General features: G+C 36.3%; 1 protein-coding gene across 1 annotated transcript in view; it reads left to right on the top strand.

Moving 5' to 3' along the window:
• Nucleotides 1-13,714, top strand: part of KCNH8 (potassium voltage-gated channel subfamily H member 8) — a 175,748-nt gene extending 162,034 nt beyond the window's left edge. Inside the window, exons 14-16 of the mRNA XM_021538123.3 lie at nt 124-230; nt 1,299-1,375; nt 12,741-13,714. Of these exons, the coding sequence (XP_021393798.1) occupies nt 124-230; nt 1,299-1,375; nt 12,741-13,451 (895 nt within the window). The 3' untranslated portion in view covers nt 13,452-13,714. The remainder of the gene's footprint in view (nt 1-123; nt 231-1,298; nt 1,376-12,740) is intronic.
• The last annotated feature ends 1,848 nt before the right edge of the window (nt 13,715-15,562 follow it).

The raw sequence follows: 15,562 nt of genomic DNA, 5'->3' as shown, positions 1-15,562 counted from the left end.
TAAACTTAATGTTGTGAAAAAGTTACCATTGTTTAAAAATGTGCCTTTTAGGAGTAATTTTTGCAACATAATAGGAATGTGATGTTTATTAAACTGCTCCATTACTCCAATTTTTCTCAACAGAATTGTTGATGGGATTGAGGATGGAAACCATAATGAAGAAAGCCAAACCTTTGACTTCAGCTCTGATCAGCTCAGGCAGGAATCCAGGTTATCTCCTACAACTGGAGGTGAGCGTTGCCTGGGAAAATCACATTTTAGAGAAAACAGTTTCATAACTGCTTGTTGTTCCCCTTCATTTCTTTCATCCTCACTAGTGGCATAAATATATTAAACATTTATTTGTACTCTGAGTCTCATTTCAGTGCCACAATTGTAAAAAAAAAATACAACAAGGTCCCAAAGGTTGTTTGCTGTTTTCCTACCAAGAGACAGTCATGATAAAACAGTTTGTGGAGGGAACTGGTTTTTCATGCATTATGCTTTACCAGAAGAATTGTAGAATCTGCCTCATGCTCCCAAAGCTTTGGTCATAGAAGGTGCTAAACAAAAGGGCAAAACTGAACATAAAAACATTCTAATACCAAACTGAAAAAAATACAAGAACAAAACAAAATTTAAAAAACCCACCAAAAACAAAACCCAAAAAAACCCCCACACCCAATTCATTAAGGGCCATAAGTAAACCTGGCTCTTAACATTTTTAAAGATATTTAGAGAAGTGGAGGGGTATGGAAGTATAGAGATTTTTAAAAGAGTTAAAACCTTGAATAACGAGGGGTTTTAGGATTCCTTAAATGGCCTACACCCTGAAAAGGTTGGTGAAATAGCACCACAAAGCAATATAACTTGTCAAGATAGGGGGGGGAAAGATTTTAAAAAGAGAGGGAATGTTTGCAACATCCCCTCTTTTAGAAGTAAACAGTTCCAAATAGCTAAGTGCCTTTATCATGGGGGCAACTAGGACATATATTGTTTCTCTTAAAGCCAAGCTGGAAAATAATAATTAAAGTTTAGTCATATTTATGATTTTTAAAAAGTGTCAAGCCATCACATGGATGGCACCAAAGTTAACATCTTCCTTCCTTTTAGGTCCAGAGTGAAGCAAGCAGTATGGACTTTATTAATTGCACTTCTCTCAAACATTATAAAATGAACATTAAACACATGGTTTAATTTTCATTCTAGCCAACTGAAAAACAGGTTTAAATTTAAAGGATTGGTTAAGTGCAAGAACAGTATTATCATTTCTAAGTGATCGTACTCTTCTCATTTACATGAATTTGAATTATTTTCAGAGGCTGAAATTGGTGCTGCTGTGCTCGTTATCAAAGCTGAAGAGACCAAACAGCAGATCAGCAGGCTTAATAATGAGGTAACAAGATTTTGTGGGGGTTAAAGGATATTATGATTCAAGAAATGCTGGAGAAAACTTAGGAATATTATAAATGTGTTATAAATGAGCTCACAGAACTGGATGAAGTTCCTACATTTAGGGCAGCTGGGGGCTTTTAACTCATTCTCAGATTAATTTTCTACATGAAACCTACACAAAAGTTTGTGTCATGCTAGGGCTAAAACCAGAGTGAGGTTATTGTATCTGATTTTCTTAGGATTTGGTCTCTTCTGGGTATGCCTCTATTTGTCTCATTCCTCTCATTATTTCCCCAAGTTCCTTCTCCCAGATTTTCTTCTCTTGATGCCTGTTGTGCTTTTAGAGAATTTCCTTGAAGGAAATGCAAATCCATTCATGTTCAAATTTACATAAAATGATTCAAATCACTTTAGCTGTGTTCTGCTTAGGATGAATGAGAACTTCATCCCTTCCTGCTCAAGCAATATGGCCTGAGGAACGGAGGGCCAATAGTGTTCAGTTGCACTTTCTATTCCTCCCTTTCAATAACTTCAAACCTGTAATCAACTATTAATCCAACAATAAGGAGATGTTCTGTGGCTAAACTGTTTCATTTACACAGCCCTGGCAGTACTTTAGCTAACAAGATTAAAGCATCAGACTAACTTCACAGTTGTACTGAAAGACTAAAATCTGTTCCCAGCCTACTCTGTCTTTCAATGTGAAAAGATTAGAGACAATTTCTTATACTTCCACATGAGGAAACATTTAAATAAGTCCCACCACACAGGTTCACTTCTTCCCTGAGCTCTTTGGTTACCAGAAATGTCTTTTTTTATTATTTTTCCCTCTTTATTGTGTACATTTAATCTAGTTATTATTTCCCACTTACAAAGTATTGGGCCTGTAAATCTCTTTCATCCTGAGTCAGCTTAAGTTGATTAGGTAACTTAAATATCCTAAGCATGTGTGGTTAGTTAGATACTATGAATGCATCATCTCATTTGTATGTCAAACTGTAGAGTTCAGACAAAAGTCTCATGACCCATTGACTATGGGTTAGGAAAAACTATAGGGTTTTATAGGATTTGGTCAAAGAACTCAAAAAAAAATCCAAGATGTTCATTGACAGCACCATCATGATAGAAAATTATATTTCCTATATATGCTTTTGAAACACACAAGTCATATTGATTCATCCCTTTTGAGGATGAATTTTTAAAATAGGAGGATGTATTATGTGACTACCCACAAGAGGCAATTGGAAAATATATCATGGTGACAGATGTTCCAAGGCAGGCATCTTGTGGTTTAAACAAACATTTCAACTGGAACAGTTTTGGGCTTTTCATTGCTTTTCTGGTGAAAAGTGATAAATAAATCTTGGAGCAGGGTAATATGTTAATCAAAAAAAGAAAAAAACCTCCACATGTTCAAGGTCATCGCTCTCCACGTGCAATTTTAATTTTACCCTAGTAATATTATCTGAACAAAATGTTACGCAACTTATTTGTTCACATAAGCATAACATAGGCAGTAGGACTAGATCTAGATTTTATAGGTAATATTCTGGACTCAAATCCCAGAGATGGATGGGTATCCTCCAAGTCCTCCTAAGGATTAAAATTTACATTGGAAAAACTGCATGACTGAAAGGCTGCTTAATTGCATAATCTACATGTACTCAGACATGCCCCAGCTGGAGTTTCTGGAGTGATAGTACAGAGTTGGTGCTTACCCAAATGAGCCTCTGGGTAGCCTTGCTGATCCACAGTAGCTGCTGCTTGGAGTTTTTTTTAGAATATTTTTAGACCCAGTGCTTTCATCATTCCATCATTCAATGATGACCAGTAATGAGGCTTAGTGCTGATGCTGCAGCAGTCTACTAATTAGTTAAAATACCAGCAGAGTAAGAAACAAAGTTCTCTTTTAAAGACATGCAGTCTCCTCCTGGTAAAGAAAATATGAGAAAAACAGGTCACAAGTAGCCAGCAGCAGTAAACACTGTCATTAATACATTTTCCAGTGGAGATGAGAAATCGATGGATGAATACAAAAACAACTGCTTTCATTAAAGGCAATTGTATTACAACAGTTCACTAGTTAGCTTAGAAACATTTCAGCTGGTCTTGGGGGAGGGGGGAGGAGGATAGATGTGTCTTTCTATTCAGACTTTCAATACAGTCTCTTGTTAGCAAAGCAAAGCAAAAAGTTACCCCAGAGAAAAATCTATTAAATTAGCTATACTGAGTTTAGAAATACAGCTGAGCTCTTGGCAGTATTTTAGGTAGACAGCATTCACAATGTAATCCAAAGGCCACTTAATTTACCTAAGAGAGTAACAGAAGTCAGTGCCTTGGTTTCACTTCTCAGATTTGTTAACTTTAGTAGTAATGGATGCACAGACTTCCTCTAAGGAGAGTAGTCTCTAGAGTCAGCACAGTGGATGTGAAACAAACTTGAACACACACAATTGCTGTTGTACAGTTCCATGGTTTGGCTGCTCAGCCAGTTAACCACCTTCTTCACTTCCTCACCTAACTTCACTGCTCATTGAGCATTCAAGCTGATACAGGAATTTCCTTCCAGTTCACTATTGCAAGGTAGAGTGGAATAGGATGATTTTGTCTCCTACTGTGTTTATCCCTTCCTCTTAGAATAAATAGTCACTGAATAAAGCAGGCATGATACCCATTATAGTTCAGTAACTTCAGTATATGGTAGGTGAGAACTAAGGTTCAGGTTCTTGCTCTGGTAAAAACACAGTTATTTAAGCAATAGTTTCAAGATTAGGTTACTGGATATTTACCAGCATTGTACATTTGCTGAGCTGGGAAAAGCTTGATTCAAAGACCAGTTCCAAACTAGCCAGAGCAAGAATTCAGGAAGAGTATTCTGCCTTACAAGTCTGTGTCCTTCCTTAGCAGAGATCTTTACAAGTGACCTGGTCTTTCCAATGCATTTGTCTGCAAAGGCTAATCAAATGTGAACATTTAGCATATTTTCAGAGGCACCATTTACCTGATGCAATCATAGATAAGAAGCTCACAAAGTAAAAATAGGAAACCACAAAGGAGATTTTCGGAGGTATACAGGTGGACAACACATTTAGATTAAAGCACCTGCCTGTCACTGTCCCATTGCCTGTATCCCATTGGGCTTTTAACTCTCTGTCATTTGAATGCCACTGTATGAAAACAGCAGAGAAATACTTTTACTTTGATTCAGTTTGAAAAGCCCAAACTTGAATTATTTCAAACAGATCAGTTAAAATAAGAAAAATACCCAATATTTAGTCATATTTCCCCTCCCTAATTACATGTACACATCCTCCACTCAAAAACATGGGTACACGATTTTGAACCCAGATAAAAAAGCCATGTCATACAGTGCATAAAAACAAATTCAGATTGCTTTGTCATGTCCCTTGGTTTCCTCAGATGCAACCCAGCTTCAGCACAGCCTCCCTCAGCTTCAGAAATCTGGGGGTTGATTCCATGTTTTACTACATTAGTAGATCCCACAATTACAATACTAAAACAGTATAATGAACACAGTACTCACATTTCTCCTGTTCAACTGAAAAACAAATAAAAATGAGGAAATATGAACAGGGTCAGGTTTTGAGCTAGATAATTGACTTCTATTTAGTTCCACATTGGAGCACTTAGTGGAAATTCAGCTATTTTTAATTTTAGGTTTTTTAAATGCAAGTACTTAAAATAAGAATCTGGCACTTATGCAGAACAGAGAAAATATATTCACGGGGATATTTAACTTTCATCCAACAAAAGGAACAATCATAAATAAATATGTTTGTTTTCCAAGTCATAAATTTTATGCATATATTATTTTAAAATGTATTTCAATTCCAGCTGCCAAAAATCAATCCCATTCTCCTCTCACTACAGAAATAATGCATTTTTAATATTAAAAATATATGCAAATGATAATCAAGGCCACTAAAGAAAATTTGGTGAAGCCAGTCAGGCTTCTAGTTTTACATAGGGGATATATTGTTAAAGTTCAATTTGCGACTTGAGAGTTCATATAATGAACTCGCTTGACTTAGAGTAATTAAATACATGTTCTTCTTAACAAGTTCATAACTATATCATCACACAAGAGAAATTACTTTGAAGCAAGGCTATCCCAGTGATTTGCTTTGTAAAACATCTTTCAATCAAGAATAATGTGGCAAAAAGTGAACTAATGACATTTCTAGATCATGAAAACTATTAAAAATAATCTATACATTTTGTATTTTAGCCATGTAAATTTCACATTAAAGCAAAAACATAAAACCAAGTATCATTTGTATGAAGAAATAAAAGTTTTCTGAACAATTCATGCAGACTAAATTCACTTTGCCTACTGAAATTTTTAGAAATACATCTTCTCTTTTAGCACTGGCTTTCATGTTTCCAAAGAACATTGTCGTTTTGTCTCTCTACTGTCATATTTTGATAGCTGTAGAGAAGCTATTCCAGCTAACTTTTTCCTCTTTTAATAGTAGTTTAATAGGTATTGGCTGATGAAGGCAACAAAAATAGCTGATTCTCTAAACCTTTTATTATATTATTTAAGCAGAACACACTGCACATACATGGCATAAGCCCCATATGCTATGATGTGTCCCTGGCACTTTTCCTTGGTGGAAAAGGAATTAACAAAGGAATTAACCAAGAGGCAGCCATGCAGTATACAAATCAACTGGACACAAAAAGCTGACTTCAAATTTGAATAAAAAATATTATTACCATGATAGAGGATGACAGTTGTCCAGTTAATATATAACAGGAATTTCAAAATGTTTCTTTCAAAATAGATCATCAGATCTATTTTCCTAACATCTAAATGTCAACACCTATGATATGCAAGTTATGCAAGTTCATAAATTCACTGATTTTTCTTTTTTTCCTAGCAGATCATAACAAAAAGTTGATTGGTGATCTCCTTCTAAAGTCAATTTATTCTGGAAACATGCTAGTCCAGCAGATCTCAGCAAACCAAATTCCTTTTGACTTTTTTTGCCCATTGCATTTGCTAAAACCCTTCACTCTTATAATTTTCTTTTGAATTGTCTTTACATCTTCGAAGTCACTGGCAAAATGCACAATGTCAAGCAGCCTTAGTCATTCCTTGTGAAGAAAACCCCCTTATAGAGTTCAATTAAAGAAGATATGCTGTTTGTATATCCTGGGAATATGATTAATGCCCACAAAGTGTCATTCAGCAGACCTCAATAGACATTTTTCTGTAATACTTGCATAGGCAGAATATTATATTCATGCCTCTGACATCTTCTTTTCAGATATTCTTTTCTTGAATTTCATATTACTGATATTTAAAAGTGAACATGAATTCCATTTAGATGTTAAAAATAAACATTAAATAAAAACAGACCAGGATATCTCGGGGTCCATGGTGTCAAGGTGACCCATGCCCGTGCAGCCAAAGAAAGAGTCTGAAATGCATAGGGTCGGCTTCTCAAGGTTGTCTATTTCTCCTTATCTATAGCATTCTTTCTCTGACCTGCTGAGTCCATCTAGCAAGTTGGCCATGGCATTCTGTCTGTCCTCCAGGGCAGTGTTTACATTTTATACTAAAAATTACATGTACTATGTTTACAATAATGTGCCAATGGCTATCATTCATGTTAGTGTGTCTCTACCTTAAACCAATAGAAAAGTGTCACCAATGCACCAAGACATGGAGGGCAAGAAGAAGGAGAAGAAGGTCAGGACATGCCCAAATCCCTCCATCTTGTCCCCTTGAACTCCATTCTAAAAAGACCCAAAATTCTACTTTTCACCATGTGTTAATTCAACTATCACACTACTAAAACCTTTGTGGCTTGTAATTCCTCATACAAAGTTGGCGGTTTTTTCCATGGACTAAAATCAAAGCCACAGGTGCTTTGACTTCATGCCAGGGTCTCTGAGCACCCTTCCAGGGTCTTGAGACAGCCAGGGCAGCCAGAGGTATGTCCTGGGTTCTGAAAAGGATAGGGTGCTAAAAAGAATATCTTAAAATGTCCATGGATAACAGCTAGCTATTAGTCATAAATCATTCCAATCATTCAAGAATCTATCTTATGGTGATTATGTCCCCTTCACATTTTCATGTAGTTCCAGAAGAATGTCAGGTGGACAGTAGCATCTTAGAAGTCTTCTGACAAGATGTCAATTATGTTTAAAGTTTATTCTTATATTTTAAAATAGCTTTTTCAGTTAAAGAAGAGAATTATAGTTTTGACATGGTTTATTCTTAAGAAAAATAATGTTGCCTGTTGTCTTTTAACTATTCCTTTAAATACTCACAGAAATTGTCTGCTTAATATTTTTGCCCAATATCATATATATTACCTCAGGCTTTCTTTCATCAGTACATATTGCCAGCTTCTTCTCTCCCAGCCACCTGGGATTTCCACAATCCTCCATTTTCTCTCCATCAATAGCTAGTCAGTCAGTTTGTCCCTGGTATTTTTTAGTTCCTTGAAGTAATAATTTCCAAACCTGATTTTCTTATTGCCACCATTATGCTGACACCGTCCTGATTCTTTGCCAACCTCAAGGCAGAGTCCACATCCAAAAATCATGGAATCATGAAATGGTTAGTCTTGGAAAGGTCCTTAAAGATCATCCAGTTCCAACCCCCGCCATGCGAAGGGACAGCTTCCACTAGACCAGGTTCCTCAGAGCCCCATCCAGCCTGGCCTTGAATGCCTCAAGAGATGAGGGCATCCACAGCTTCCCTGTGCAATCTGTTCCAGTGCCTCACCACACTCACTGTAAAGAATTTCTTCCTAACATTTAAACTAAACCTACTGCCTTTCAGCTTGAAGGCATTACCCCTTGTCCTGTCGCTACATCCTCTTGTAAATGATCCCTCTCCATCTTTCTTGTAACCTCCTTTTAAGTACTGGAAGATTATTTCAAAGCCTTCTCTTTTCTAGGCTGAAAAATCCCAATTCTCGTAGTGTTTCCTTGTAGGACAGGTGCTCCGTACTTCTAACCAACTTTCCTCTTATACCACTCTGCCTCCTCTCTCCTTCCCACCAGATTCACTCCCAGTGAAGAGCCACAAATCATTATTAAAACTGCAGTTTAGGAACCCCTTTTCTAGACTGAATTTCATGGGACCCTGTTAACTTGAATATATTTAAATACTCTAATCCTTTATACTTCTCTCATTTATCCTTATAAATGAATAAGGGTATCCATTCTCTCATCTATCTTCTATCCTTAAAAGTGTTTAATAGCAATAATCTTGGTGTCCTAATTTACCCAGACAAACTGCAAAATGGTCACTGGAACTACCAAAGAGCTGGCTAGAAAGTCAACAGACAAACAATCAAATTTCCTACTCTTACTCAGTAAAGCTAATTGCACAGCCTTCCACATTCCTGGATTTATTTCACTGAAACCGAATCATCATATCATTGCACAAATCCTATAGATTTAATCTGAAGTGAGATTAGATGCACTGATTTTTTTTTTTTCTTTCTGCAACCAGCTTTGCTTCTAAAGCCATTAGATCAGAAATACCTGTCTCCACAATACCAATGGCCACAGACCGGCTGATACATGATCAGTGAAGAGTCTGTCTCTGCTCAGTTCTCATTTCATTCATTAAACAATGCAGTCAGTAAGAAACAGAATACCAGCAGTTAGTAAATTTGAGCCTTCAAAGACTCATCTAGCTGGAAAGCTCCCTGACTTAGTGAAAAAACAGAATAGAAGAAGCAATGAAAAACCAAGGAAGGGAATAGAGAAGCTGCCATACGCAGTGCAAGCCAGGCAGTTCCTCCACTTTGCCAAAATGCAGCTTCCGTTTCTCAAGAAGCCAAAATTCATGTTTGCTTCTTTGGCTGCTCATAAAGAGTCAAAGAAGAAAGATATCTGGGTCTGAAATTTGAATTTCAAAGGAGAGAAAAATATATATGTACAAATGAGAATCTAATCAGCTTCTAATCAGAAAAAGTTATTTTATCCATTATTTAAATTTAGAGTTCATTATTAAAGTCACCCCAGGACATTCAGATTTATCCAGGAACAGTGGTGAGAACTAGGCATTCCAGTTGAAAATTTGTCTTTAAAAAATTAGGTATTGGGATATATAATGGAAAAAAAAAGAAATCTGCTTAGCCATTTAAATAAAAACAACAAGCAGCAGCATCATCTTACATCACACCATTCCTACCTAACTACATGGAACAAAATATTCAAACTGCTAAAAACATTAATACTGCTAGTAAAGAAAAATTCTCTTCCTTCTGACACTGTCAAAGTAATTTTAAAATACAAAATACATCTACTAGAATTTGTATTTTGACCTCTATTTTGAATATATTCTTTCCTGATAACATAGTCTACTAAAAAGGTACCAGCACATTGCTTTCAACCACTTTGAGAAGCACCTCTTGCTGCTTGAAGCTAAATCTGTATAAAACCCAGTTTCTACATCCGGAAACATTGCAGTATCTTTTTCAAGTCCTAGGAAGTGTTAAGGCAGCATTTTGAGTATATTTGGGATCTCAGAGATAATTTTAAAGCTGTCTGCCTGGCACAGCAGGAACCATTTGTACCAGTAGCTGTTTTGCCTAGCAATAATCAGCGAGGGCCTGAAAAGAGTGCAGCCTTACTGGCATGCCAGGAATTAGCCCTTTTTCCTCAGGAAGAAACCATACTGCTTTCAATTTCTCTTTCATAGACTTAAAATTCCTTTGGCTTTTAATCTCTATTCCTTTGCACTTTCTCAAACACTGTGAAATAGCTAATAGTACTGATAACATTTTTTCCTATGCAACACCTTTTTATTTGCATCTGCTCAGAGATCTCTGAAGGGTATAAATATAATAGTATAAACAGTGTAACATTGGTGGGAATACTAATAATATATAGAACTATGATAATATAGAGAAAGTTGATAATTAATAGTGATATAGATACTGGAGGTTTAATTCTGTAAATTTGTCATTGTAAAATCCTGAAAGCTACTTTTTTTTTTTTTTTTTCTTTTTGTGTGTGTGTATGTAACATGCAGAATGGATCAAAACAGATCTTACTAACTGGTAGTAGTGAATTAAGTTTGGCATAACTACTCTATCATAATACTGGAAACCATTAAAGCATACTTTATAGGGGTTTATCAGGTAAATTCCTATGTTGGTGCAAGAGCAAGTTTGTGAGAAGAAAACACTCTATGAGCTAGCTGATATATCAAAAATAGAGTATCTGGGCACTAAACCAAGTTGTAATGGACAGAAATTCAGGGTTGTCACAAGTGCTGATGCTGGGATTGATTTTTGCTGTATTTTCTTAATGATTTGAGAAAAGAAACATGCTAAATTATGATTAAACTTCTAAAAAACTCATAAGTGATGAGAAATGGAAAGCAAAAACATGGATCAAATCAAATGACATTTTAAAACTGTGGATATTTTCACACAGCATTCATAGTTTAGGTAAGGTACACCTCATAACGTAGTGTCAATATTTCTATTTGCACACCTGCAGAAAGCCCTGAAAAAATGATGCAAGTTGGGAAATTAGGCACAGAAAATCATTGCTGTATCCACTAGGTGCAGGGGCCATTGATGGTCCTAAAAAGAACTGATGACCAGTGAATCTATATATCCATAACTTTGATTGCCTTCCCCCATCCTTCCCAAAAAGCTTTTGGAGGTTTTGCAATATCATCTCCTAGGGTACAACAGAACATAGGAGTTCTTGTGAAGCTGATTTGTCCAGAAATCCCACTGTATTTTCTCAGAGTCTGATGGTAACCAGAACCATCACTGGGTGCTCTGACCCCACAGGAAGCCTGTTCACAGAACACTTTGGCAGCATATTTTACTTTCTCACATTAACTGAAGTTACGAGGCATTCAAAGCTTAATCTCTGCTGGCAGAAGAGGATCTCATGGTATTTTCTATCTACCGTGACTCAATTAGATGACAAGGCAGAAAGAAAGAGAAGTGCAGAGACAGAGATCCTTTCACCTGCCATTCAAGAGTCTCCTCCCTTGAAGGATTTTTTCTCCAGAGGAAGTGTGATCATTACAAAATTATTAAACAATATGTTGGGTTTGACCTCTAAGCTCAGAGAAAAATAAATAGATCTATAGGAGCTTCCTACTTTCTTCTCTGAATTTCTTTATTATTGTTGTGCCTGTAATAATGCAATCAAACTGAAATGTATTTCCAGCAGATTTCTTCAGAACTATCCTGACAGAACAATGAAAATTAGTCTGTGTAAGTCATCTAATCAGTGGTGTCTCTACTTGAGGTCAAAGAAAGGCTCCCTGAATTAGCTATTTTCTTTTTGACATGTGTCTTGAAGATGAATGTGCAGTCATGTCTTTTTTTCGACAGAGTAGCATCAGTATGAGAAACTCTGTTTTAATGATAATGATGGTGCTGTGACCTAAAATAGATTGATAACTATCATGAAGATCGATTTACTTTCTACCCTTTAAAAGGATGAGTGGTTTACTTTTATGTTTGAGCTAGACTTTTCTGTGCCCAGAACATTCTTACAAAGGCCTAAAAAATGTCCCCATTAATGTTCAAATTCCAGTCAACTTTAAAACACAAGTTCAGAATTTGCCAATCTGATCCCCACCCAAAACAGCAGTGTTGAGGAAAGACTTCGTGTGCTTTATGAAACCAAATGGATGCTATCAGCAGTTTCAGCATTTAAGAGAAAAGGTCTAATAAAAACTCTGATTCTTCCTTTTGAACATGCACCAGAGAAATCTATGCAATGAAATATTGTCTGTTATATGTAGTACCCTTTAAAGCATACACAAAAGTCCATGGAAACAAACTGTTTCACATTCTTTTATATTTTTTAAATAATTACAGGTAACAAGTGGGTTTTAGAGTTTTCAGTTTTCCCTCCTTTTTTTGTTTTAGTAGTAGTCTACAGGATTTTAATATAACTACTCTTTGCATCTAACAACTGAGAGTATAGATTTATTTTGCTACGAAGATGGCAGTAGACTTCACACATATTTCTAAACAAGATTTCACAAGACCTCCTTTTTATGTAATTCATCAGCATGAAATTGTTTAATAAGAAACTTTTATGGTTTGAAATATTTAGCAATTGATCAAGAAAATATTGATGTCATTCTGCATCTGGAACTCATCTCAGTTCTGACCCTATGACCATTTTTTATATACAGAGAATCATTTGAAATCAGGTGGATTAAAGTAGCTGGATGGACTATTTTCCACTAGCAAAATGCATCTCTTTAGTATAGCGACACTAGGCCAAAGATGAAAGTTGCTATTGCTAGAAAGAAAGGAGGGATGTACGTACATATTTTAGGCATGGTGCATAAATAAATACTGTGATATTTTGCCTTTTCATAACAGATGACATCTTTAAGTCAAGAAGTCTCACAATTACGTAAGGATATGAAGAATGTGATGCACCTTCTGGAAAACCTGTTCACGTCCCAGAAGCCTCCAGGATTCTGTGCTGTGCACAGCATATCTCGAAGTCCCACACTGGATAGTCTGCAGTCTCGAATGGCTTGGACTACACATCAGCCTTGCTCACACATGCAAGCTGGGAACTTCACTTGCACCAAAGCACAACTTTGTCGTGGAAACACACTATGTGACATTTGGAATACAAGTCTGTCTTCTGTAGGCAGCAGTCCCCAACGGACTGAACCCAACGTGCAAAATTCTATGGATGGTGAACTTTATTATACAACAGGCCTTCAAAATTCCCCTTCCCAGTATCACGTAATTCAGAAAGACAATCTGCAATTTTTGAGATGCACTTCTCCCCACTCAGACACTACCCTGACTCCTCTTCAGTCTATTTCAGCAACTCTTTCTCCTTCAGTTTGCTCTTCATCAGAGACATCACTACACCTAGTGCTGCCCAGCAGATCAGAGGAAGGGAGCTTTAGCCAAGGAGCAATTAGCTCACTGAGCCTTGAGAACCTGCCAGGATCGTGGGACCTGGAAGGAACAGCCAGCGTAACTTCTGCACTGACCCCAGATTTCCCAACAGACATTGTGACAAGCACAAGGGATGTTAAAGATAAAGACTGCCAAGCCATAGATGTATGAAAAACAGGGAAGTAGTACTCAAGGCATGTTCCACAGCTGCCAGTTTTAAATTTAGAGAGTACTGCATGACTGCTTTATTTGATTCCTGTTTTGGCGATCACGGAGACTTACAAACATGAAAATTCAGACTCATACAAAGTAAGAAAAGGTAATGGTTCATACTATAGGAAAAACAATAAATTTCTAGATTCTAGAAGCATGTTGAAAAACATTTTGAATACAGATATAACTTGTCTGTTTGACAGACTTTTGTGATAGTCCAAAGACCCTGAGGGTCAGAGCAGCTGGAAGTCTAGCACAAAGAACTGTCAAGGGTGGCTTTTGTTCATTGAAGCAAAGGTTTTCCCTGAGTGTCTGACTGTTGTTTCCAAACAATATCTATGGCACTATTTGCTTCAGGTGATCGTGGGTCCTGCTGGTCTTTTTGTCAGTTCTGTGAAGGCAAAGGACATTCGCTGCATGTCATCTAGACAATCAACCAAATAGAGCTGCTAGAGAGTGCTTAGATGTTGCACGTTATTTGTCATGTAAATGAAACCTCTTAATTTATCTAAAAATACTATTTTTATATACTTGATATGAAACATGTACCTAAAAATTATTTAAAATATTTATAAAGAGAATAAGAGTTGGGCTTCATTTTGGTAAAAGCTTGCAGTTTTAACAAGAAATGCACTACCATCGTGTATTAGATCAAATACTATTTATTGTTAAGATATCATGTAGTTTACAAATGGCCTCCCTTTTATGTGCATGCAATCTGCAATGGATGTACTCATTCTGGTGGAATACAAATAAATTAAGGTATTATTTTATTTAAAAAAATAAAAGAACTGGAATGTTGTATCCTATAATAAGGTATCACTACTTAAAAAATGAGTTGTTATACTGATAACATTAAGTACTCTTGGTTTGTGTCTTAGTATTGCATTGTCATTTGTAAGACCAAGTCAACATTTTAAAATACATTCCTGTTTAGGGGCTATATATCTGGTTAACAACATTAAAAGGGATGAAAACCAATGAGCAAACTGAGGAATATTAAAGGAGGAAATTACAACTTTAGTATGTCTGAATCAAAAAATTAAGATTAAAGTAGCTATTTATTACTTGATCCTTTTGTTTCATCTCTAAAAACTAGCTTTGATTTTTAGTCAGATTTTTTTTTTAAAAGAGATACTATAGGTTTGGTGAATTATTTAATTCAGAATCTGACTTAATGCCCCACCCCCAACATTTTTTTTTTCTGGTATATAATGTACTAGAAACATTGCTACAGTGCAATCAAGGCTATAGATTTGCATTGGAATTTTGATTTTTATATATAAAATGTGCAGTGAGCATCAAATTTACATATCCTTTAACAAGTTTTCTAAAAAAAAAAAAAAAAAAAAGCCAAAATAAATGTCCTAAAATGGATAAGTAAAATAAGTTATATTTAATAATTCATTCAAACTGCATGGTTATCAAATTAAAATTTTCACCGAGGACAGATTTAGGTTTAACTTCCTTAGGAGATTATTTTGGTGGGATTTTTAATGGAAACTTCAAAGATGGAATATATTTTAACATTTAGTTGTGTGTAGGAACACAAACCCCAGCTGATACTCTGTGCCCAACCTACATCCTTTCACAGCCATTTCCCTACTGGTACAAATTAGGGATGAAGTGTCATTTCCCATTTTGGGCTACATGAATTTTGCCAGTGTGTCTACACCTCAATGTGAGTGTTTATACAGGGTTTCTTACTTTCCCTCTCTTCCAGTTTTTACTTAGTTTAAGGTTAAATAGAGACATACTGATTAAATAAATAATATCCCAGAAATTTTAAAAAAACAATAAAATAATAATAGTAGCAAATACAGTAGCAAGTACAGTTCTGTGGTATTTCTGTAAAGAGTCCTGGTTCACCTTTGGCTATCTGCTGTCGCCACCCCACTTCAGCACTGGGCAGGAGGCTGGGGGAGGCTGCCTGCTCCCCTCTCCCAGGGCAGGAGCCCCACCTCACCTCAGCACCCTACAGCCACTGTCCTCTCCTGTCCTCAGCCACAAGGTGCAGCTCCTTGGGATGCATGGATACATGCTGCACAGCTGTCCACAAATCCTGATTC

The sequence above is a fragment of the Lonchura striata genome, chromosome 1, assembly GCF_046129695.1.
Source record: "Lonchura striata isolate bLonStr1 chromosome 1, bLonStr1.mat, whole genome shotgun sequence".
In the NCBI taxonomy this organism is placed as follows: Eukaryota; Metazoa; Chordata; class Aves; order Passeriformes; family Estrildidae; genus Lonchura; species Lonchura striata.
Note: the sequence above shows the minus strand (reverse complement) of the source record. Positions and strands in the feature narration are given on the sequence as shown.